We start from the raw sequence: 25,645 nt of genomic DNA on the forward strand, positions 1-25,645 counted from the left end.
AAGGTACAATTGAAGCATGTTCCTACCTCAAACAGTCAAGGCATGATTTAGGCATGGCCATACCTCCCACACTAACGGCACAACTGAGGCATATTACTGCCTCCAACAGCCACGGCACGATCGAGGCATGTTCCTACCTCAAACAGCCATGGCACAACCGAGGCATGGCCTTACCTTAAACAGTCAAGGCACAAGTGAGGCATGGCCTTACCTCCAACAATCAATGCACCAGTTGTGCATGTACTTGTCTGCAGTTGCGGTTTGGACATACTTTACCACAGTAACAGTCAATGGACAACTGGGAATGGGTGCTTCAATCTCCAATTGTTACGACACAACTGAGGCATGGACCTACCTCAAACAGTCATGGCACAGCTGAGGCATGGACCCACCTCAAACAGTCATGGCACAACTGAGGCATGGACTTACCTCAAACAAGCATGGCAAATTGAGGCATGGACCTACCTCAAACAGTCAAGGCACAACTGAGGCATGGACCCACCTCAAACAGTCATGGCACAACTGAGGCATGGACTTACCTCAAACAGTCATGGCACAGCTGAGGCATGGACCCACCTCAAACAGTCATGGCACAACTGAGGCATGGACTTACCTCAAACAAGCATGGCAAATTGAGGCATGGACCTACCTCAAACAGTCAAGGCACAACTGAGGCATGGACCCACCTCAAACAGTCATTGCATAATTGAGGCATGGACCTACCTCAAACAGTCATGGCACAACTGAGGCATGGCCCTAACTCCCACAGTAACGGCACAACCGAGGCATGGACCTACCCCAAACAGTCAAGGCACAACTGAGGCATGGACCCACCTCAAACAGTCATGGCACAACTGAGGCATGGACTTACCTCAAACAAGCACGGCAAATTGAGGCATGGACCTACCCCAAACAGTCAAGGCACAACTGATGCATGGACCTACCCCAAACAGTCATGGCACAACTGAGGCATGGCCCTACCTAAAACAGCCAACTGAGGAATATTCCTTATTATTATGTAAAACATCCATATTGTAAAATTGTCACACGCAACTGCCAGTAAAACATTTTAAAAGGTATTCTTTAACTAAGATTTCCATTTTCATACAATATGCCAGTTTCATTTTAAACACACATACACACACACACACACATACACACACAGTGCTTATAAAATGACATGTATAAGTAACAGGTTTTCAGAATAAGTTAAGCTATGGAGACATTATGAATTGTCAAGTGACAGATTTGTTTCTTTTTTTCTGTTTTTTAATCAACAGAAAAAAGGCATGTTCTAGAATAGCATGTATATTAGCAAAAAAAAACAAAAACAACAACAAAAATTAAAAAAACAACCAACCAAACATAATAGCTAAATTATGATGTCTGACAAAGTGGAACTGAGGCATGGACATCCCTATCTTTAACAGTCATCACACAACTAAGACATGGACATCCTTAACAGTCATCACACAACTAAGACATGGACATCCCTGTCTTTAACAGTCATCACACAACTAAGGCATGGACATCCTTATCTTTAACAGTCATCACACAACTAAGGCATGGACATATCTATCTTTAACAGTCATCAAACAACTAAGACATGGACATCCCTATCTTTAACAGTCATCACACAACTAAGGCATGGACATCCTTATCATTAACAGTCATCACACAACTAAGGCATGAACATCCTTATCTTTAACAGTCATCACATAACTAAGGCATGGACATCCTTATCTTTAACAGTCATCAGACAACTAAGGCATGGACATCCTTATCTTTAACAGTCATCACACAACTAAGAAATGGACATCCTTGTCTGAAACAGTCATCACACAACTAAGGCATGGACATTGCTATCTTTAACAGTTATCATACAACTTAGGCATGAGCATCCCAATGTTTAACAGTCATCACACAACTAAGGGACATCCCTATCTTTAACAGTCATCACACAACTCATACATGGACATCCTTATCTTTAACAGTCATCACACAACTAAGGCATGGACATCCTTATCTTTAACAGTCATCACACACCTCAGAAATGGACATCCTTATCTTTCACAGTCATCACACAATTAAGACATGGACATCCTTATCTTTAACAGTCATCACACAACTAAGGCATGGACATCCTTATCTTTAACAGTCGTCACACAACTAAGGCATGGACATCCTTATCTGAAACAGTCATCACACAACTAAGGCATGGACAACCCTGTCTTTAACAGTCATCACACAACTAAGGCATGGACATCCCAATCTTTAACAGTCATCACACAGCTAAGGCATGAACATCCTTATCTTTAACAGTCATCACACAACTAAGGCATGGACATCCCTATCCTTAACAGTCATCACACAACTAATACATGGACATCCTTATCTTTAACAGTCATCACACAACTAAGGCATGGACATCCTTATCTTTAACAGTCATCACACACCTCAGAAATGGACATCCTTACCTTTCACAGTCATCACACAATTAAGACATGGACATCCTTATCTTTAACAGTCATCACACAACTAAGACATGGACATCCCTATCTTTAACAGTCATCACACAACTAAGGCATGGACATATCCATCTCTAACAGTCATCACACAACTAAGGCATGGACATCCTTATCTGAAACAGTAATCACACAACTAAGGCATGGACATCCTTATCTGAAACAGTCATCACACAACTAAGGCATGGACAACCCTGTCTTTAACAGTCATCACACAACTAAGGCATGGACATCCTTATCTGAAACAGTCATCACACAACTAAGACATGGACATCCTTATCTTTAACAGTCATCACACAACTAAGGCATGGACATCCTTATCTGAAACAGTCATCACACAACTAAGGCATGGACAACCCTGTCTTTAACAGTCATCACACAACTAAGGCATGGACATCCCAATCTTTAACAGTCATCACACAACTAAGGCATGGACATCCCAATCTTTAACAGTCATCACACAACTAAGGCATGGACATCCCTATCTTTAACAGTCATCACACAACTAAGGCATGGACATATCTATCTTTAACAGTCATCACACAACTAAGGCATGGACATATCTATCTTTAACAGTCGTCACACAACTTAGGCATGGACATATCTATCTCTAACAGCCATCACACAACTAAGGCATGGACATCCCTATCTTTAACAGTCATCACACAACTTAGGCATGGACATATCTATCTCTAACAGCCATCACACAACTAAGGCATGGACATCCCAATCTTTAACAGTCATCACACAACTAAGGCATGGACATCCCAATCTTTAACAGTCATCACACAACTAAGGCATGGACATCCCTATCTTTAACAGTCATCACACAACTAAGGCATGGACATATCTATTTTTAAAAGTCATCACACAACTAAGGCATGGACATATCTATCTTTAACAGTCGTCACACAACTTAGGCATGAGCATCCCTATCTTTAACAGTTATCACACAACTTAGGGACATCCCTATCTTTAACAGTCATCACACAACTTAGGCATGGACATATCTATCTCTAACAGCCATCACACAACTAAGGCATGGACATCCCTATCTTTAACAGTCATCACACAACTTAGGCATGGACATATCTATCTCTAACAGCCATCACACAACTAAGGCATGGACATCCCTATCTTTAACAGTCATCACACAAGGGGCATGGACATATCTATCTTTAACAGTCGTCACACAACTAAGGCATGGACATCCTTATCTGTAACAGTCATCACACAACTAAGGCATGGACATCCCTATTTTTAACAGTCATCACACAAGTAAGAAATGGACATCCTTATCTTTAACAGTCATCACACAACTAAGGCATAGACATCCCTGTCTTTAACAGTCATCACACAACTAAGGCATGGACATCTCTATCTTTAACTGTCATCACACAACTAAGGCATGGACATCTCTATCTTTAACAGTCATCACACAACTAAGGCATGGACATCCCTATCTTTAACAGTCATCACACAACTAAGGTATGGACATCCCTATCTTTAACAGTTATCACACAAGGGGCATGGACATATCTATCTTTAACAGTCGTCACACAACTAAGGCATGGACATCCTTATCTTTAACAGTCATCACACAACTAAGGCATGGACATCCTTATCTTTAACAGTCATCACACAACTAAGAAATGGACATCCTTGTCTGAAACAGTCATCACACAACTAAGGCATGGACATTGCTATCTTTAACAGTTATCATACAACTTAGGCATGAGCATCCCAATGTCTAACAGTCATCACACAACTAAGGGACATCCCTATCTTTAACAGTCATCACACAACTAATACATGGACATCCTTATCTTTAACAGTCATCACACACCTCAGAAATGGACATCCTTACCTTTCACAGTCATCACACAATTAAGACATGGACATCCTTATCTTTAACAGTCATCACACAACTAAGACATGGACATCCCTATCTTTAACAGTCATCACACAACTAAGGCATGGACATATCCATCTCTAACAGTCATCACACAACTAAGGCATGGACATCCTTATCTGAAACAGTAATCACACAACTAAGGCATGGACATCCTTATCTGAAACAGTCATCACACAACTAAGGCATGGACATCCTTATCTTTAACAGTCATCACACAACTAAGGCATGGACATCCTTATCTGAAACAGTCATCACACAACTAAGGCATGGACAACCCTGTCTTTAACAGTCATCACACAACTAAGACATGGACATCCTTATCTTTAACAGTCATCACACAACTAAGGCATGGACATCCTTATCTGAAACAGTCATCACACAACTAAGGCATGGACAACCCTGTCTTTAACAGTCATCACACAACTAAGGCATGGACATCCCAATCTTTAACAGTCATCACACAACTAAGGCATGGACATCCCTATCTTTAACAGTCATCACACAACTAAGGCATGGACATATCTATCTTTAACAGTCATCACACAACTAAGACATGGACATATTTATCTTTAACAGTCGTCACACAACTTAGGCATGAGCATCCCTATCTTTAACAGTTATCACACAACTAAGGGACATCCCTATCTTTAACAGTCATCACACAACTTAGGCATGGACATATCTTTCTCTAACAGCCATCACACAACTAAGGCATGGACATCCCTATCTTTAACAGTCATCACACAAGGGGCATGGACATATCTATCTTTAACAGTCGTCACACAACTAAGGCATGGACATCCTTATCTGTAACAGTCATCACACAACTAAGGCATGGACATCCCTATCTTTAACAGTCATCACACAAGTAAGAAATGGACATCCTTATCTTTAACAGTCATCACACAACTAAGGCATAGACATCCCTGTCTTTAACAGTCATCACACAACTAAGGCATGGACATCCCAATCTTTAACAGTCATCACACAACTAAGGCATGGACATCCCAATCTTTAACAGTCATCACACAACTAAGGCATGGACATCTCTATCTTTAACTGTCATCACACAACTAAGGCATGGACATCTCTATCTTTAACAGTTATCACACAAGGGGCATGGACATATCTATCTTTAACAGTCGTCACACAACTAAGGCATGGACATCCTTATCTTTAACAGTCATCACACAACTAAGGCATGGATATCCTTATCTTTAACAGTCATCACACAACTAAGAAATGGACATCCTTGTCTGAAACAGTCATCACACAACTAAGGCATGGACATTGCTATCTTTAACAGTTATCATACAACTTAGGCATGAGCATCCCAATGTCTAACAGTCATCACACAACTAAGGGACATCCCTATCTTTAACAGTCATCACACAACTAATACATGGACATCCTTATCTTTAACAGTCATCACACACCTCAGAAATGGACATCCTTACCTTTCACAGTCATCACGCAATTAAGACATGGACATCCTTATCTTTAACAGTCATCACACAACTAAGACATGGACATCCCTATCTTTAACAGTCATCACACAACTAAGGCATGGACATATCCATCTCTAACAGTCATCACACAACTAAGGCATGGACATCCTTATCTGAAACAGTCATCACACAACTAAGGCATGGACATCCTTATCTGAAACAGTCATCACACAACTAAGGCATGGACATCCTTATCTTTAACAGTCATCACACAACTAAGGCATGGACATCCTTATCTGAAACAGTCATCACACAACTAAGGCATGGACAACCCTGTCTTTAACAGTCATCACACAACTAAGACATGGACATCCTTATCTTTAACAGTCATCACACAACTAAGGCATGGACATCCTTATCTGAAACAGTCATCACACAACTAAGGCATGGACAACCCTGTCTTTAACAGTCATCACACAACTAAGGCATGGACATCCCAATCTTTAACAGTCATCACACAACTAAGGCATGGACATCCCTATCTTTAACAGTCATCACACAACTAAGGCATGGACATATCTATCTTTAACAGTCATCACACAACTAAGACATGGACATATTTATCTTTAACAGTCGTCACACAACTTAGGCATGAGCATCCCTATCTTTAACAGTTATCACACAACTAAGGGACATCCCTATCTTTAACAGTCATCACACAACTTAGGCATGGACATATCTATCTCTAACAGCCATCACACAACTAAGGCATGGACATCCCTATCTTTAACAGTCATCACACAAGGGGGATGGACATATCTATCTTTAACAGTCGTCACACAACTAAGGCATGGACATCCTTATCTGTAACAGTCATCACACAACTAAGGCATGGACATCCCTATCTTTAACAGTCATCACACAAGTAAGAAATGGACATCCTTATCTTTAACAGTCATCACACAACTAAGGCATAGACATCCCTGTCTTTAACAGTCATCACACAACTAAGGCATGGACATCCCAATCTTTAACAGTCATCACACAACTAAGGCATGGACATCCCAATCTTTAACAGTCATCACACAACTAAGGCATGGACATCTCTATCTTTAACTGTCATCACACAACTAAGGCATGGACATCTCTATCTTTAACAGTTATCACACAAGGGGCATGGACATATCTATCTTTAACAGTCGTCACACAACTAAGGCATGGACATCCTTATCTTTAACAGTCATCACACAACTAAGGCATGGACATCCTTATCTTTAACAGTCATCACACAACTAAGAAATGGACATCCTTGTCTGAAACAGTCATCACACAACTAAGGCATGGACATTGCTATCTTTAACAGTTATCATACAACTTAGGCATGAGCATCCCAATGTCTAACAGTCATCACACAACTAAGGGACATCCCTATCTTTAACAGTCATCACACAACTAATACATGGACATCCTTATCTTTAACAGTCATCACACACCTCAGAAATGGACATCCTTACCTTTCACAGTCATCACACAATTAAGACATGGACATCCTTATCTTTAACAGTCATCACACAACTAAGACATGGACATCCCTATCTTTAACAGTCATCACACAACTAAGGCATGGACATATCCATCTCTAACAGTCATCACACAACTAAGGCATGGACATCCTTATCTGAAACAGTCATCACACAACTAAGGCATGGACATCCTTATCTGAAACAGTCATCACACAACTAAGGCATGGACATCCTTATCTTTAACAGTCATCACACAACTAAGGCATGGACATCCTTATCTGAAACAGTCATCACACAACTAAGGCATGGACAACCCTGTCTTTAACAGTCATCACACAACTAAGACATGGACATCCTTATCTTTAACAGTCATCACACAACTAAGGCATGGACATCCTTATCTGAAACAGTCATCACACAACTAAGGCATGGACAACCCTGTCTTTAACAGTCATCACACAACTAAGGCATGGACATCCCAATCTTTAACAGTCATCACACAACTAAGGCATGGACATCCCTATCTTTAACAGTCATCACACAACTAAGGCATGGACATATCTATCTTTAACAGTCATCACACAACTAAGACATGGACATATTTATCTTTAACAGTCGTCACACAACTTAGGCATGAGCATCCCTATCTTTAACAGTTATCACGCAACTAAGGGACATCCCTATCTTTAACAGTCATCACACAACTTAGGCATGGACATATCTATCTCTAACAGCCATCACACAACTAAGGCATGGACATCCCTATCTTTAACAGTCATCACACAAGGGGCATGGACATATCTATCTTTAACAGTCGTCACACAACTAAGGCATGGACATCCTTATCTGTAACAGTCATCACACAACTAAGGCATGGACATCCCTATCTTTAACAGTCATCACACAAGTAAGAAATGGACATCCTTATCTTTAACAGTCATCACACAACTAAGACATAGACATCCCTGTCTTTAACAGTCATCACACAACTAAGGCATGGACATCTCTATCTTTAACAGTCATCACACAACTAAGGCATGGACATCTCTATCTTTAACAGTCATCACACAACTAAGGCATGAGCACCCCCATGTTTAACAGATACAGTACAACTGAGGCATGGACATCTCTGTTATTAACAGTCTCGGTTCAAGTGAATTGCTGTGTTGACATTCTGTTGCAGCAGACTACTGCAGTTTGTATTCAGGTGCAATTCTTCTATCGTACAGTTGTTATCGTCTGCACTGACTCAGGTGTAACTCTTCTGTGGTACACCTTTTATTGTATACGTACTGACTTGGGTGTTCCTTTGTTCTGCACTACGTCCCAAGTTTAAGGACGCCACAGCATTAGTTCAGTGATAACCACCATAACCATTCTCTCAAAGTCTGATACCACAAATTATGCGGGAAATTACATGCAAGTTCATCTTGTAATTTCGTGTAACAGAGACATTGGCATCTAAGGATTAACAGCCATTTTATGAAATAATTCCCTCTGAAAGATTTGGTTCTGTCTATCATTTCATGCTGATCTTGTTTTAAGACGAGCCTTCGTGCCATCACCCAACTTCACCCCTGTGTCTCCACAAAGAACAATGGACTTTCCCCCACATGCAACAACAAGGTATCCTGTGGTTGAGTCCACATTCAACGCAAAGGGGTGCTGCAGGCGCCCAGACATGTGAGTGAGAAAGCCCAAGTGAAAACAGCGATATTTGGACACGTCCAGAACAATGACGTCTTCTCTGGAAGGGTCAGCCACCAGCAGCACCTCATGTCCTCCCAGTGAGAAGAAGCAGACATCAGAGATGACGCTGAGCAGTTTGCTGTTGTCCTTGACACTGACCACCATTCTGGCCTTCCAGCCACCACAGGAAACCACGTGGATGGCGTCATCCTTGTCAACGATGACAGCCAGCTGGCCGTCACTGCTGATGTCCATCTGCCGGGGATCCTGGAGTCCCGAGAGTCTGAACACATTTTGTGTTGGTTCAAACACGTCTTGTGGCGTGTTAACATTGATCACAAGCTTCGTATGTCCGGTTTTGGAGGCCCGGAGACATGCCCGTAATTCTCTTTTGGCAAAGACAATTCTGTCACACGAGGATTTCGTGGGCAGCATCTCGTGTCTGCCTTCCAGCACCAGCAATGTTTGACAATTGTGTGAACTGGCCAAAGCCAGGCCTTGACCGATTTTTACCAGGGACACAGGACCCTCTGAAGGGAATGTTCTGGACAGATGACCAGTGTGCAGATTGCACATACCAATGAGAGTGATGGCGGCACCGTCACCGCCATAATGATAATTGATCCACACACAATTGTCTCCCACGGGGCAGACAGACAACACAGTCATAATGTGCGGGTCAGTGCAAGGCAAAGGAACCACCAGCTCTACATTCATGACAGGCACTGGACCTGCTGACTTCACCACAGTCGGCGTGCCAATCCACTGCGTGACCTCTTTGGTGAAACGCGAAAACGTTTCATGTTTCAGTTCCAGGCTGAACTGGTGAAATAGCAGGTCGTCTGTGTACTTGTCTAGATAGTCATCTTTGTCGATGGTATCATTGGCACTGGCCTGCATCTTTATCAGGTCAGCTGGTTGGTCTGAACGCAGAAGCCGCCGAATATGATCACGAATGGCCGACATTCCAGCTATCTTGTCTTGAACAATGTTAAGTTGTACTCTCATGTGTTTGCGGAACGCATCACCTTTGTTCTTCAGAGAGCTGATGGCATTTTTTTCATACAAGTCTACAACAGCCCTTGCTTCTGCAGCTCTCGAGCGAATGTCTCGCTCAATCTTTAACATATTTTGTGATATTGGCTGTATTTCCTTCGTTGCATGCTCACGGGCTGCGTCAAGTCGACGTATGCATTGATCTACACGGCGCTGTGTCTTTGCAAGTGACTGTTTAGCTGATGCTGCAGCCTGGCTCAAGCTTTTCACTCGATGCTTGGCGTGGCTGTCTCTGTGGCAGAAGTCACACAACAGCTGCTGACAGGAAAGGCAGAAGAAACGGACGTCTTGAGAAGGGTGCCTGCTGCATCGTGACGCCGCCTGGTGACCGTGCAGGACGAGGGAGTTCTGGCTGGGCACCAGCAGCAAAGGATGCTGGTGGTGATCATGGCGACAGTATTCACACACCTCCTTCTGGCACTGCACACACGTGTACCTGCTGTCCTCCTCGCCACAGCCCTCACACCTCCCTTTGACCATGGACTGTGAGGTCACTCTGGCCAATGTGTCCGCCATCTCGTCCAGCTGCAAGGCTGGTGTGTTGCCTGCAGTGGAAATGGGAAAGTCCGACGCCCCTCTCTCAGGAATGCTGATTCTAGCTCGACAAAGTGGACAGGGAAAGTGACCAGCTGGGTTGTTCTCTGTGTGCTGGTTTACAATCTGCTGCAGGCAGTATTCGCAGAAACAGTGTCTGCAGGGTAGCTTCTTTAGGTAACGACGGGATTCAGTGCAGACAGAACATGAAACATCCTCCTCCTCATCAACAGCATCTTCATTGTTAACACTAAAGAGCGAAGAAACTGGGGTTACTTGAGGGTTTCTGGCACTGGCTGCTTCAGCCTGTGATGAAAGACTGTGGTGAAAAGATCTCTGAGACTGCGCAACAGGCTGTCCTGTAAGACTGGCACCAACTGACAAACCACCAACATCACGCAGACGTTGTCCTGGTGCAGAACCACGCCCTTGGTCACCGTTTCTCCATCCACTGGCAGAGGCTGTGGGAGGGATGGAGGAAAATGGCCTGCTGGCTGACTCTGTGCTGACTCGTGGCCTGTTGAGGGAACCAGCATGTGACTGGAGAGACGGGCCAGAGACTGGTCTTTCTGAGCTCTCCCCGTCCTGTGCATTCTGACTGGACGATGAGGAGGATGTCGATTCTCTAGCCATGGTTCTAATCCTAGACAGTTGACACGTGAGATCTGCACCTGCTGCGCGGAAGGGGATTCTTAGTTCCGAAGGTTGTGGGGGGCATCTGGTGCCAGGTTCTTGTCTTGTCCGTAAAGTGCCTCCGGCCACAGCAGGTGAATTGGAAGAGGTCACTCCTGTGCGTTCTGCCATTGTCAGCTGTAAATCAGTCATTGTTTTAGAATGATGGTTCTTATCTCTCACATCCCCCGTAAACGGAGTATGGCTGCCTGCATGGCAGGGTAAAAACGGTCATACACGTAAAAACGCACTCGAGTATATACGAGTGACCTGAGATTTTTGCAGCCCATGACCGAAGAAGAAGAAAAAGAAGGAGACCTACAAACAAGGAATCCCGCTACCTCTTGAATGGCAGTGTACAAAGCAAAATGAAAGATTATTAACAATGTGTTCACATAAAACAAAACGAAAAGTCATTTACAATTTGTTGACAAAAAGCAAAATGCAAGGTCATTCACGAATTGTTAGCATTAAACAAACTGAAAGACTGAACAAACACTTGGGAAATCTGAGGACAGCAGGGAAAGTTGGAATGAATACTATTAAAAGCCAGAATAAAACAAACAACTAAATCCAACCAGTGCACATGATAGCCAAACCTGGTGATACAATGTTACATCAACCAGACCTGGTAATACAATGTCCCATCAATCAGACCTGGTAATACAATGTCCCATCAATCAGACCTGGTAATACAATTTCCCATCAACTAGACCTGGTAATACAATGTCACATCATCCAGACCTGGTAATACAATGTCATGTCACATCAGCCAGACCCTGTAAGACAGTGTCACATCAACCAGACCTGGTAATACAATGTCCCATGAACCAGACCTGGTAACACAATGTCACACCAACCAGATCTGGTAATACAATGTCCCATCAACCAGACCTGGTAATATAGTGTCACATCAACCAGACCAGGTAATACAATGTCCCATCAATCAGACCTGGTAATGCAATGTCCCATCATCAACACCTGGTAATACAATGTCATATCAACCAGACCTGGTAACACAATGTCACCTCAATTAGAGCTGTTAATACAATGTCACATCATGCTGACCTGGTAAGACAATGTCACATCAACCAGACCTGGTAATATAGTGTCACATCAACCAGACCTGGTAATACAGTGTCACATTAACAAGATCTGGTAATACAATGTCATATCATGCTGACCTGGTAATACAGTGTCACATCAACCAGACCTGGTAATACAATGTCCCATTATGCTGACCTGCAAGATACATCTGAATGCTTCCTGGACATTCAAAACTGGATGACTCTAAATAAGTTACAACTGAACGCAAACAAAACCGAAGCAATGATCATAGGAACTAAACAAAAACTCTCTTCCATCACAACTGCCAAAATCAGTCAGGAACTTGGGCGTTGTCCTTGACAACACACTGTGTGAATGACTGGTGTGAAAGCGTTTAGATTTGTCTCTGCATATATTATTATTATTATTATTATTATTAGTAGTATTATTATTATTGTCAAACAGAATGCCACATGAACCAGACCTGGTAATACAATGTCACATCAGACCTGGTAATACAATATCACATTAACTAGACCTGGTAACACAATGGTAACCAACCAGGCCTGGCAACAGAATGTTACATCGTCTACACATGGAAACACAATGTCACTGTCACATCTCATGACAAATCAGTTATGCGTGCTTAACCCCCTCCTCGTCAGTGAGGTTAAGCGTGGAGAGCCAGATAGGGTAGAGGAAGTAGCACATATGACCTCAAAGATTGTCAGTGCCAGGAGAGCGGGTCAGATGGCTGAGACTGAAGCTCGAGCCTCTAGATAACCCAGGGATCATGGTCTTGGCTCTGAGGGTAATGCAGAGCAGAAGAGAGAAGCATCTCCAGAGCAAAGTAGCTCTGCCCCTAGCGACAGCTCAAGGCATATCGAGGGAGCTAGAGGTGTTACTTGTTTCCTAATCAGGAAACAAGGTCATGTTGCCAGGGAGTGCTGGCAGCCGGTGAAGAAAATTTCCCTTATTGCACAGACGGCCTCCCAGGTGCAGAATTCCCATTCCCCACCCCAAACACTTTGTGGTCCATGTGCAGCAAAACAGTACTCACCTCATTGTGAGGCTGTTGTCAATGGGTGTGCAGTCCCAGTACTGCGAGATACCGGAACACACATGATAGTCGTAGCTCGTCGTCTAGTCAGGCCAGAATCCTTCACTGGAGCTACTGTCTGTGTGTGTGGTGCTCGCCGAATCGAGATGCGCTTCTGTTCTACCGATTGCCAGGGTACCGGGTAGACTTCCGGTCTCCTTTTGTAAAGGGTAAACTGGACGTGGCAGTGATGGAGGCCCCGGTAGAGAAGGTCCTCATTGGCAATACTGCCTGGCGTGAGGATGGCACTTCTGTGCCTGTCCCCGTATATTCTGACGCCAATCTCATGGGCCCCGTTGGGACGCGAGCCGAGGTAACTGCCAACGCCAAAGTTTTGTCCCCCTTGTCTGTCAAGGACTTTCAGGTGCATGTGTCCAAGCAAGACTTACAGCACCAGCAGGAGAGTGATCCTGACCTTTGCCATGCTCGGCGACTGGCTGTGTCTAAAGCCGTGCCAAGGACACGCTCTGGAGAGATCACATTTTCTTGGAAGCGAGGAATCATGATGAGACACGTCAAAGACCATCGTGGAGAAGCAGCTCAAATATGCGTGCCAAAGGAACTCCATTCCACGGTTTTGCTTCTGGCCCATGTAACTTCTGTGTTGGGTCATCTCGTAGTTAAACGTACAAAGGGAAGAATTTTCCCGCACTTCTATTGGCCAGGCATGTGTGCCGACATTCGGCGATTTGTACGTTCCTGTAACAGATGCCAAAACACGATAGCAAAGGGTCGAGTCTGGGAAGTGCCCCTTGTCAAAATGCCCCGCATATCAGATCCTTTTGGTAGGGCAACCAATAGTAATCAGGAAAAGCTGTTCCATGCCAACGCATTGAAGCAGTAGCCTACGTTGAGCGTTCTGAGGGAACTGTCAGAACTAGAAAGCGTGTTTGACCTCTGATATTTCAACGTGTGACACGTGATTGAGTCAGCTGTGTAGAACTCATGTGTATCGTGATTTTTTTTTTTTTTTTTTTTTAGTGCAAGTTTTATTGGACAGGATCACCAGCTATTTCATAATGTTAACTTGTTATTCATCCTGTTATTCCAGACGTCAGATTTTTTCTTCTTGTTTTTCTTTTCTTTTTTTCTTTCTTATTTTATTATGTTTTGTCTTTTCTACCCATATAGTAGCAGGACGACAGTGTATTGTAATTATCTGTGAATGTTCACATCAGGTTGTGTGGATAATATGGGAGTGAGAATGTTCGTTATTGTCTTGTTTGTCATTCGGTGTGACTTTGAACTTGTGAGGGGGGCTGTTGTCACATCTCATGACAAATCAGTTATGCGTGCTTAACCCCCTTCTTGTTCTCCCACCCCATCTAGCTAGAGAGCAGTGGGGATTGTACTGATTACACGTAATTTTCGAATCTCAGTCTCAGTTCAGTCACTGAACTGAAATCAGCCTCTTCTTTGCTCGTCAGTGACAATATTCTGGGCTTTTCGCCTGCGACTGTCACAGGAAGCAGTCGTGCCTGTGGTGCTCTCTTCAGGGCTGTTTTGCCCGAGTTCTGCGCTCAGTTGTGAGGATCCTTTTCCTCCGAGTGGCTCCCGTTCTTCTGTGTTCTCGGTGTTCTGTGTTCTGTAGCAGTACCCAGTTGGCAGAACGTTCTGGGACAATCCAGTGAGAAGATCAGTCGTCATGGTGATCTAACGAGAGGATGTCCAATCAAAGACGCTGATCCAAAATAGCATAAGCTGTTCAGTGTCATAAATTTTGGTTAGGCCTAAGCTTAGCTGGTTTGTTTTTTCTGGGGGTTGAGGGAAGAGACGTGAAGGTTAAGTTTGCAATGAGTTCGTAGTGTGAAAAATATGCCTTGAATTGTTGTAGACTTATGTGATTTAAAGAGGGTTTTTTGTGGGTTTTTTTTTTTTTTAGAGAGATTGAATGGATTCTACTTCAAATATGTTTCTCCATTCTCAATGTCTGTAAGTACCCAATAATTAATTTTTTGCTCATTGGGTCGAAACAAGTTTACTGCCTAGACGTTCCACGAGTGGTTTTGAAATGCAGGCAAATCTATTTGGTTAGATCTATGTTTTAATAGTGACGTTCACTGTTCAGATAATTATAGTTGAGTCAGTGTTGTTAAGTTTGGTCAATGTGAGATTGATTGCTGTCTGGTCAAGTAGATGTTCGACGATTTAGATCTATTCAGTTTCAGATCTGCAGTTGAACTTGAACTGTACGATGTTTGAGATCCAAGGACCTGTTCATCGCTCCATGTGGGTCATTAGTTGTACATACTAAACGTTGCATGCGTGGCTTATTGGCAAGACGGATTGTACTTGTCTGGCTTGTTCCTCCAGTAGACATCCAGTCTGTTCTTAAAGGCATTCACCGACGGTGCCAAGACCACTTCGTCTGGGAGACTGTTCCATGTCTTGGTGACCCTTTCACTGAAAAAGTGTTTCCTGGTGTCGCAGTGGGTGTGGTGCGGGAACAGTTTCTTCGCGTTTCCTCTGGTGCCTGATTCCGCTGCAGTTTCAAGTTTTGGTTTTTCGGTTCTGTGGAGTCCGTGGACATACTTGAATGTGTCTATCATATCCCCTCTGAGTCGTCTGTGTTCGTCAGTTGTGATCATCAGCACTGGTGTTTGGTCAAGCAGAGGTTCCACGATTTAGAATTCTTGGGTTTCAGATCTGTAACTGTGGTTATCGGCACTAGAATAATTTTTTCTGAATAAAGTTTCTGGGTCAGTTTCTGTCCAGGCTGAAGAGGGATTGTTTGGGCAGAGGTCAACAGTGTCTGGGTCTTGCGGCATGTAACATGAGGTGTGACTCTTGTGGAAGATGAACACAATAGTGATCCAACCTGATCTCTAATCTTTACACCAGAGAGTCTGCGTTCCCAGGATCAGTTGTGATTATTTCCACGTTTGTGGCATTTCACTCTTTAATTTGCTGGATAACTTGTCTTCGTAGTAGTGTGCTTTGTTGGTTTCCATCGTCTGTTAAACTCTCTGTGTATTGTCTGCTCCTTGTGCTTAATAAATTTATATTGAACTCTTATCCTGTTATAGTCTATGTTTGTGCTGTCAGGGTGTTAGTGCTGGGTTGGGTGGGGGTTATTCGTCCGGTCTCATATAGAGCGTGACAGTCACACTAATCAGACCTGGTAATACAAAGCCCTATCAATCAGACCTGGTAATACAATGTCCCATCAACCAGACCTGGTAATACAATGTCCTATCAACCAGACCTGGTAATAAAATGTCCTATCAACCAGACCTGGTAATACAATATCACATCAACCAGATGTGGTAATACAATGTCCCATCAATCAAACCTTGCAATACAATGTCCCACCAACCAGACCTGGTAATACAATGTCCCATCAGTCAGACCCGGTAACACGATGTCACATCAGTTAGACCTGGAAATACAATGTCATATCAACCAGACCTGGTAAAACAATGTCACATTATGCTGACCTGGTAATACAATGTCCCTGCAATCAGACCCGGTAACACGATGTCACATCAGTTAGACCTGGAAATACAATGTCATATCAACCAGACCTGGTAAAACAATGTCACATTATGCTGACCTGGTAATACAATGTCACATCAACCAAACCTGGCAATACAATGTCACATCAGTTAGACCTAGAAATACGTTTACCAAAGTCACATCAACCAGACCTGGTAATACAATGTCATATCAACTAGACCTGGTAATACAATGTCATATCAACCAAACGTGGTAATACAATGTCCAATCAACCAGACCTGGTAATACGTTTACTAAAGTCACATCAACCAGACCTGGTAATACAATATCACATCAACCAGACCTGGTAATACAATGTCCCATCAACCAGACCTGGTAATGCAATATCACATCAACCTGTCACATCAACCAAACCTGGTAATACAATGTCCCATCAACCAGACCTGGTAATACAATGTCCCATCAACCATACCTGGTAATACAATATCACATCAACCTGTCACATCAACCAAACCTGGTAATACAATGTCCCATCAACCAGACCTGGTAATACATTGCACATCATGCTGACCTGGTAATACAATGTCACATCAACCAGACCTGGTGATACAATGTCACATCATGCTGACCTGGTAATACAATGTCATGTCACATCATCCAGACCCTGTAATAGTGTCCCATCATCCAGACCCGGTAGTACAATGTCCCATCAACCAGACGTGGTAATACAATGTCCGATCAACCATACCTGGTAATACAATGTCACATTATGCTGACCTGGTAATACAATGTCACATTATGCTGACCTGGTAATACAATGCCCCATCAACCAGACCTGGTAATACAATGTCACATTATGCTGACCTGGTAATACAATGCCCCATCAACCAGACCTGGTAATACAATGTCACATTGTGCTGACCTGGTAATACAATGCCCCATCAACCAGACCTGGTAATACAATGTCACATTATGCTGACCTGGTAATACAATGCCCCATCAACCAGACCTGGTAATACAATGCCCCATCAACCAGACCTGGTAATACAATGCCCCATCAACCAGACCTGGTAATACAATGTCACATTATGCTGACCTGGTAATACAATGCCCCATCAACCAGACCTGGTAATACAATGTCACATTATGCTGACCTGGTAATACAATGCCCCATCAACCAGACCTGGTAATACAATGTCACATCAACCTGTCACATCAACCAAACCTGGTACATGTAATTAAATACAATGTCCCATCATCTAGACCAGGTAATACAATGCCACATCATGCTTAACTGGTAACACAATGCCACCTCAATTAGAGCTGTTAATACAATGTCACATCAAGCTGATCTGGTAATACAATGTCACATAATGCTGACCTACCTGGCAATACAATGTCACATCAATAAGACCTGGCAGTACAATGTCACATTAACCAGACGTGGCAATACAATGTCACATCAAACAGACCTTTGTACCACAATGTCACATCAACCAGGAGTAGACCTGGCAACAAGTGTCAGTTCACCAAGGAGCTGTCACACACTGTGCATTCAAACATGTTTTCCTCACACTACGTTCAGTGAAAGATATGGGAACAGATGTTGTTCAGCAGATGTCACCCATACAACTCTAGCCACTTGGTTTGCTATCGAGCCACAAACCCTTAGACACGACACTGAAGCGAAAAACACATCATGCAAAAAATCCTGTGAAAAATTCTCGAAAACACCATCTAAACAGAAAGTGAAGTGCATTCGGAGAATATGTGCTTTCGACATAATATCTTGTCGTGCAAATAACCCTTTTTTTCTGCTGCTTCAGTCCACACTTAAAACAGAATTTAAAGGCAAACACTGTCTGAAGCAGTTTGATTACTGTAAAAGGCCTGTGCACTTTCACCTTACATGTTGCACCTATTGCCCCGTCTGGGACATAGGCCGCCATCAAGCGCCCTCCTGTCCAGCTCCTGTGCCGCACACACACACACACACACACACACACACACACTGCTGCAAGCGTGAATGCAAACAATCTATACATGCATCCGAAGTGTGGTCCATGTTGCGTTTGCTTTGGTCCTGTGCGGTAGACACGTACCCCTCCCCCCCCCCCCCCCCCACCCCCAACCCACACAATGCTGCAAGCGTGAATGCAAACAATCCATAGGCCTGCATGCATTCGGGGTTTGGGCCCATTGCGCTTGCTGATTATATCGAGCGTGTGTGTGTGTGTGTGTGTGTGTGTGTGTGCGTGCGGGCACGCGAACGCGCGCGCGTGTGTCAGCAGTCTGGTTAAATCCGTCCCTTAAGATCAACTGATGAACAGCAGACCGAAGACGATAATCACAAGAAAGAAAGAACGAATGAATGACTGAAGTAAAGAAGATGTGCAGCACACAGGTCAAGAATACACTGAGTACCTCAGCAATCAGAGCAGTCAGTACCTCAGCAGTCACAGCAACCAATACTTCGGCAGTTAGTGCAGTCGATACCTCAGCAGTCACAGCAACCAATAGGCTTACCTCAGCAGTCACAGCAGCAATACTTCAGCAGCCACAGCAGCAATACTTCAGCAGCCACAGCATTCCTTACCTCAAGCAGTCGCAGCAGTCAATGCCTCTCGCTGTCAGAGGCATGGATGAAGCAGGGCGCTGACAGCAGATCACAAGGCAGTGACAACCATCAAGACAAAGGATACGGAAATAAACTGAACGAAACCACAGTCACCCTCCAAGCTAATCACATATATCATCACACCAAACAAAGCCTTAAGTCGACACCTTGACCTCAGGAGCGGTGTCTGTTTGGTCGTTACCAGATCCAATCATTGGCCACTGATATGCAGACAACTTCTGTGTCAGAAAGATATAGACTGCACATGCTTTTATCAGTGATAAGGGGTGAGAACACTGATCTGAAAGTTGTTATTGGATCATTGGAGTTGAACGGTGTCATGGCACACATGTTCGTACGTCAAATGTTTCCGGGGCAAAACTAAATTGGGAAACGAACAATGTCAAGCTTTATAATTTTATTACACTTCATGCCTGCACAGCCGCTCCCAGATTGTCTTTGTTAACAACTGTCACTCTGATTCAACTTCGATCTCCTTCAGTGTACCATGAGGCGCTGTTTTCGGTCCTGCTTTGTTCGTTCTGTACATTACTCCTCTTTCTGATGTCATTATTTCTGGTCGTTCTGTTCTTCACCACTCTTTTGTTGATGATACTCAAATACAAAAGTCTGCAGTACCTCGCCAAATAAACAGTCTGATTCAGCCAATGCAAGAGTGAATCCTTGTTGTAATCTGGACGACATTCAACAAACTCAAAGCGAAATGATGACAAAACATAAGCTGTAGTTATTTCCTCTTTAAGAATGTCCACCTCTGTCTCTTTCGCTCCCTTGTGGTTGGTGGTGCCACAGTTCGGTTTTCCCTATCAGCAAGGAACTTCAGAGTCATTCACTTGACTCAAATATTAACGGGCGCAATAGCCGAATGGTTAAAGCGTTGGACTTTCAATCTGAGGGTCACGGGTTCGAATCACGATGACGGCGCCTGGTGGATAAAGGGTGGAGATTTTTACAACATATGTGCAGTCCTGCCAGTGCCTGAACCCCTTCGTGTGTATACGCAAGCAGAAGATCAAATACGCACGTTAAAGATCCTGTAATCCATGTCAGCGTTCGGTGGGTTATGGAAACAAGAACATACCCAGCATGCACACCCCCGAAATGTTAGTAATGGTCAAAGTTATGACCGCTGAACATTAATGGAAGAAAAAGAATATCAGTATACACGGACAGGCGGTCAGTCTGATACGCGCAGCCAATGTAAGCTTTATCGGATTAACTCTGTTCGTCAGTACTTTTCTGTTGAAAATACAAAAACTTATGTTTGCTTTCATGTTTTCACTGTAATTCTGTTTCAGCAGATTAACCCTTTCGCTGCCAGGAGAATAAGATTTAAGTGAAATCTATTTGCCAGGGTTTTTTCACAAAAAACGGGTATAAATTTTCCAAAAATTCTGTGCTCTTTGTTATTGGAGAAAGACCCATAAAAGTATATATTTTCTGAAAGGTAAATGAATAAAGAACACAAAACACATGCTATTTTCCCATTTTATATATTTTTAGTGACATGTTGTTGTTTTGAAATCAGTGTTTTGTTTTTTGTCACATTTTCAACTTGTTCATTACAAACATTAGTCAGGTAATTTGCACAAAAACATCATATTTTCTGGACAAATGGATATCTGCAAACACAAAATCATACTAGAACAACCACAATATATATATATATATATATATATATATATATATATATATATATATATTTAAGAGATAGATACACAATACATTGTGACTTCTCCAAGTGATAAGATGGATGTGAGGCCACGCCCCCTCAGTCTCCACCCCCCCTCCTCCTCACCCCTCTCACACGGTCACTCGATTCAGTTCTCATCAGACCGCGTTGGCTGCGTGCCAAGAATATCGCTCTGCTGCCAATTCGGTCATCTGTCGTCTGCTAACAGCTGTACAGCTGACATCACTCACTGACAGTTGCATCTTGGCCACTCTCTTGATTGCTCCCTTTATTTTCTATCATATCGTCCTATAAATGTTCATCTCTATCTTCTCCTTCGAATTTACGCTTAAGTTCTTTCTGAGCATCAGCTAAAGAAAGAAATCGTTTTTGATTTAGTTCGTCACGATCGCATGTCTTGAGCACGGCGTCAGTCCGACATTTTGTTGAGCGAGCGAGGAGAGAAGTCAGGCAAACACTTGGACAGTGACCCAACCAAAACGTTCAAATAAAGGACTGCTTCATGACGTAGATGGGGTTTCTAGCTATGAATAGAATCTAGAGAGATTCCCCAGGCTAAAGCTACCACTATTTTTGCCAAGGAAGTGAATGCAAACCAGGGAAAAGTCAGAATATTTCGATGACGAGTTATCTCGTCATGCAGGCAGCGAAGCATACATGCTTGCCATGACGAGTTATCTCGTCATGCAGGCAGCCTAGGGGTTAAGCAAACTTCAAAACAGTGCTGCCTGTCTGACTCAGAGTCCCACGAAGGTCTGCTGGTCACATTTCTTCTCTCCTCCGTTTGCTGCACTGGCTGCCCATTGAGGTAAGAATCAGTTGGGTGTCTCTGCTACTCTGCTTTCCACCCCACTCAACTTACCTTTCCTCCTATGTCACTGCAAGAACTTAAGATGAGCACTCCTTCCTCTTTGCTGATCCTCATCTAGAATAACCTTCCACATCATATCCATTCATCTGACATTTGTCTCTGCCTTTTGCTCTTCATTAAAAACTCTTCTTTTCAAAACTTGTCTATACACATTTTCAGTGTCTTACCTCTTCAACATCGATGTGAGGGGTAGGGGACGGAGTGGGGAGAGTGGTAAAAAGTAGTTCATTTTATATATTATCAACAACAAAAAAAGGAAAAAAAAAAAAGCACACTGAGCTCATAGAGAGAATGGGCGTTATACAAAGGTACTTATTATCATTACAATAAACGAACAACGACAAATATCTAGGTGCCGTTACGATGATCGTTTTTGAGGAAAGTGAATGGGCCAGAACCAGTCAGCACACCACACGCATGACGTAATGATGACTGACATGTCCGCTGTGGGTGAAGTTGTGTTGAGGCGATCGATTTTTAGGCATGTTGATGTTACAGTCAAGATGTTGAGCCACGTAGATGTTACAGTCAAGGTGTTCAGTCGGGAGGATGTTACAGTGAAAAGATGAATTGAGCCGTGTCCATGATCATTGGTGAAGTCCTAGTTTAGCATCCTAAATCATTGCATCTATTTTATCAGCATTGTTTCTGCATGTATGAAACGATATTACCATTAGTAGTTGTTGTAACCCCAGTTTAGGTGCAAGATATGTTGGTCAGTAACCAGATCCTATGTGAAATGTCAGTAACCATTCCCTGTGTAAGATATGTCGTTCAGTAGCTAGTACTATGTTAACTGTGTCAGTCAGGAAGCAGGTGCTGCAAACATGAAATATGGTTCATCAGATCCTATGAAGGTGAAATGGTGCAGCCAGTCATCAGGCTCAATGTAGGTGAAATGGTGCAGTCATCAGGTGCTATGAAGGTGAAATGGTCCAGTCAGTCATCAAGCCCTATCTATGCGAAATAGTGCAATCAGTGATCAGGCCCTGTCTGGGTGAAATGGTGCAGACATAAGGCCCTCTCTAGGTGAAATGGTGCAGTCATCAAACAGCATCTAGGTGAAATGGTGCAGTCATCAGACACTATCCAGGTGAAATGGTGCAGTCATCAGAAACTATCTGGGTGAATTGGTGCAGTCATCAGACACTATCTGGGTGAATTGGTGCAGTCATCAGACACTATCTGGGTGAATTGGTGCAGTCATCAGACACTGTCCAGATGAAATGGTGCAGTCGTCAGGCTCTGTTCAAGTGAAATGGTGCAGTCATCAGACACTATCTGGGTGAATTGGTGCAGTCATCAGACACTATCTGGGTCAATTGTAGTCATCAGACACTATCCAGGTGAAATGGTGCAGTCATCAGAAACTATCTAGGTGAATTGGTGCAGTCATCAGACACTATCTGGGTGAATTGGTGCAGTCATCAGACACTATCTGGGTGAAATGGTGCAGTCATCAGACACTATCTGGGTGAATTGGTGCAGTCATCAGACACTGTCCAGATGAAATGGTGCAGTCGTCAGGCTCTGTTCAAGTGAAATGGTGCAGTCATCAGAAACTATCCAGGTGAAATGGTGCAGTCATCAGAAACTATCTGGGTGAACTGGTGCAGTCATCAGACACTATCTGGGTGAATTGTAGTCATCAGACACTATCCAGGTGAAATGGTGCAGTCATCAGAAACTATCTGGGTGAATTGGTGCAGTCATCAGACACTATCTGGGTGAATTGGTAGTCATCAGACACTATCTGGGTGAATTGGTGCAGTCATCAGACACTGTCCAGGTGAAATGGTGCAGTCGTCAGGCTCTGTTCAAGTGAAATGGTGCAGTCATCAGGTGCTATGAAGGTGAAATGGTGCAGTCATCAGACCCTATCTAAGTGAAATGGTGCAGTTATCAAACACTGTGTGGGTGAAATAGTGCATTCATCAGACACAATCTGGGTGAAATGATGCAGTTATCAGACACTATCTAGGTGAAATGGTGCAGTCGTCACACATTAGTGGGTGAAATGATGCAGTCATCAGACACTATCTGGATGAAATGGTGCAGTCATCAGGCCTATGTAGGTGAAATAGTGCAGTCATCAGGCACTATCTAGGTGAAATGGTGCAGTTATCAGACACTATCTAGGTGAAATGGTGCAGTCGTCACACATTAGTGGGTGAAATGATGCAGTCATCAGACACTATCTGGGTGAAATGGTGCAGTCATCAGGCCTATGTAGGTGAAATAGTGCAGTCATCAGGCACTATCTAGGTGAAATGGTGCAGTTATCAGACACTATCTAGGTGAAATGGTGCAGTTGTCACACATTAGTGGGTGAAATGATGCAGTCATCAGACACTATATGGGTGAAATAGTGCAGTCATCAAACACTGTGTGGGTGAAATAGTGCAGTCATCAGACACTATCTGGGTGAAACGGTGCAGTTATCAGACACTATCTTGGTGAAATGGTGCAGTCGTCACACATTAGTGGATGAAATGATGCAGTAATCAGACAATATATGATGATGCAGTCACCAGACACTATCTGGGTGAAATGGTACAGTCATCGGACACAATATGGGTGAAATGGTGCAGTCATCAAGCCCTGTCTATGTGAAATAGTGCAGTCAGTCATCAGGCTCTATCTTGATGTCCTTCCTTGGGTGCTGATGGACTTTGCTAAGGAAGCGAACGTTTTTAATCAGCAACTGTGGGAGATTTTTTTTTTTTTTTAATAACTTTTTGAGTGAAAAGATTGAAACAGTGATTGTTTTTTACTGTGCTTTTTTACTCTTCACTTGAAGTACAGGATAATGTGGTGATAGTCTTGATATGGCCTTTGTGGTTGGTGAGGCTATGCACCGTAATTTGATTTGATTAGGCTCTATCTATGTGGACCGTGCAGTAAATCATCATCGCCGATGTCCTATCGTGAACTCAGTACCACTCAGTCAGTCAGTGTCTGTGATATGTAGATGTCTGCTGTCTTCAGTTATCACACACTATCACACTGTCTTTGTGTAATGAGGGTGAAACTTGTTCACATCTTTATCAAACTGTGGCCAGTTCACTGTGTGTGTGTGCGTGTGTGCGCGCGCGAGCGTGTGCACACACACACCTGCATATACATGGGTGTATACATGCATATTCGTGTTCATGAGATTAACTGAAAGGGGAGTGGAGAAAGAGAGAGAGAGAGAGAGTTAAAGACATGGTACATAGATGGACACTCAAGATTATTGGACTTGTACCAGTCTGTTGTTTAGTGAACTAATGCTTTGTTTCTATGTGCAGCAAGGTTGAAGTGGATGACTGGGATTTGGAAAAGTCCACTTGGGTCTGTTGGGACATTATGAATGAACTGCCACAAAACCCACTCCAATGTAAATGTCTACAGTGTGCAGGTGAGAAAGGTAGGGTGTGGTTTGTGGACTTTATTCAATGTTTCAATGACTTTAGGCTTTACAGCACAACCATGAAGTG

General features: G+C 43.3%; 1 protein-coding gene across 2 annotated transcripts; it reads right to left on the reverse strand.

Moving 5' to 3' along the window:
* Window positions 1-7,760: 7,760 nt before the first annotated feature.
* LOC143283997 (uncharacterized) lies at window positions 7,761-19,740 on the reverse strand. Of its 2 annotated transcripts, none has more exons than XM_076590514.1 (2): window positions 19,561-19,740; window positions 7,761-11,500 (listed from the first exon to the last, which is right to left on the reverse strand). In XM_076590514.1, the coding sequence occupies exon 2, from the start codon at window positions 11,492-11,494 to the stop codon at window positions 8,936-8,938; it is 2,559 nt and encodes an 852-aa protein (XP_076446629.1). In that variant the 5' UTR covers window positions 11,495-11,500; window positions 19,561-19,740; the 3' UTR covers window positions 7,761-8,935. The 2 variants fall into 2 exon arrangements, with proteins under 2 accessions (XP_076446629.1, XP_076446628.1); XM_076590513.1 differs by lacking the exon at window positions 19,561-19,740 and adding an exon at window positions 18,869-19,029.
* Window positions 19,741-25,645: the final 5,905 nt, after the last annotated feature.

Source organism: Babylonia areolata, chromosome 7 (assembly GCF_041734735.1).
Source record: "Babylonia areolata isolate BAREFJ2019XMU chromosome 7, ASM4173473v1, whole genome shotgun sequence".
NCBI lineage: Eukaryota > Metazoa > Mollusca > Gastropoda > Neogastropoda > Buccinidae > Babylonia > Babylonia areolata.

Coding starts and splice junctions, on each gene's coding strand:
- LOC143283997 (XM_076590513.1), bottom strand. CDS start 19,009: ATGTATAGATTGTTTGCATTCACGCTTGCAGCAGTGTGTGTGTGTGTG. Junction 11,501..18,868: donor CAATAGGTGCAACATGTAAG/GTGAAAGTGCAC, acceptor ACTGATTTACAG/CTGACAATGGCAGAACGCAC.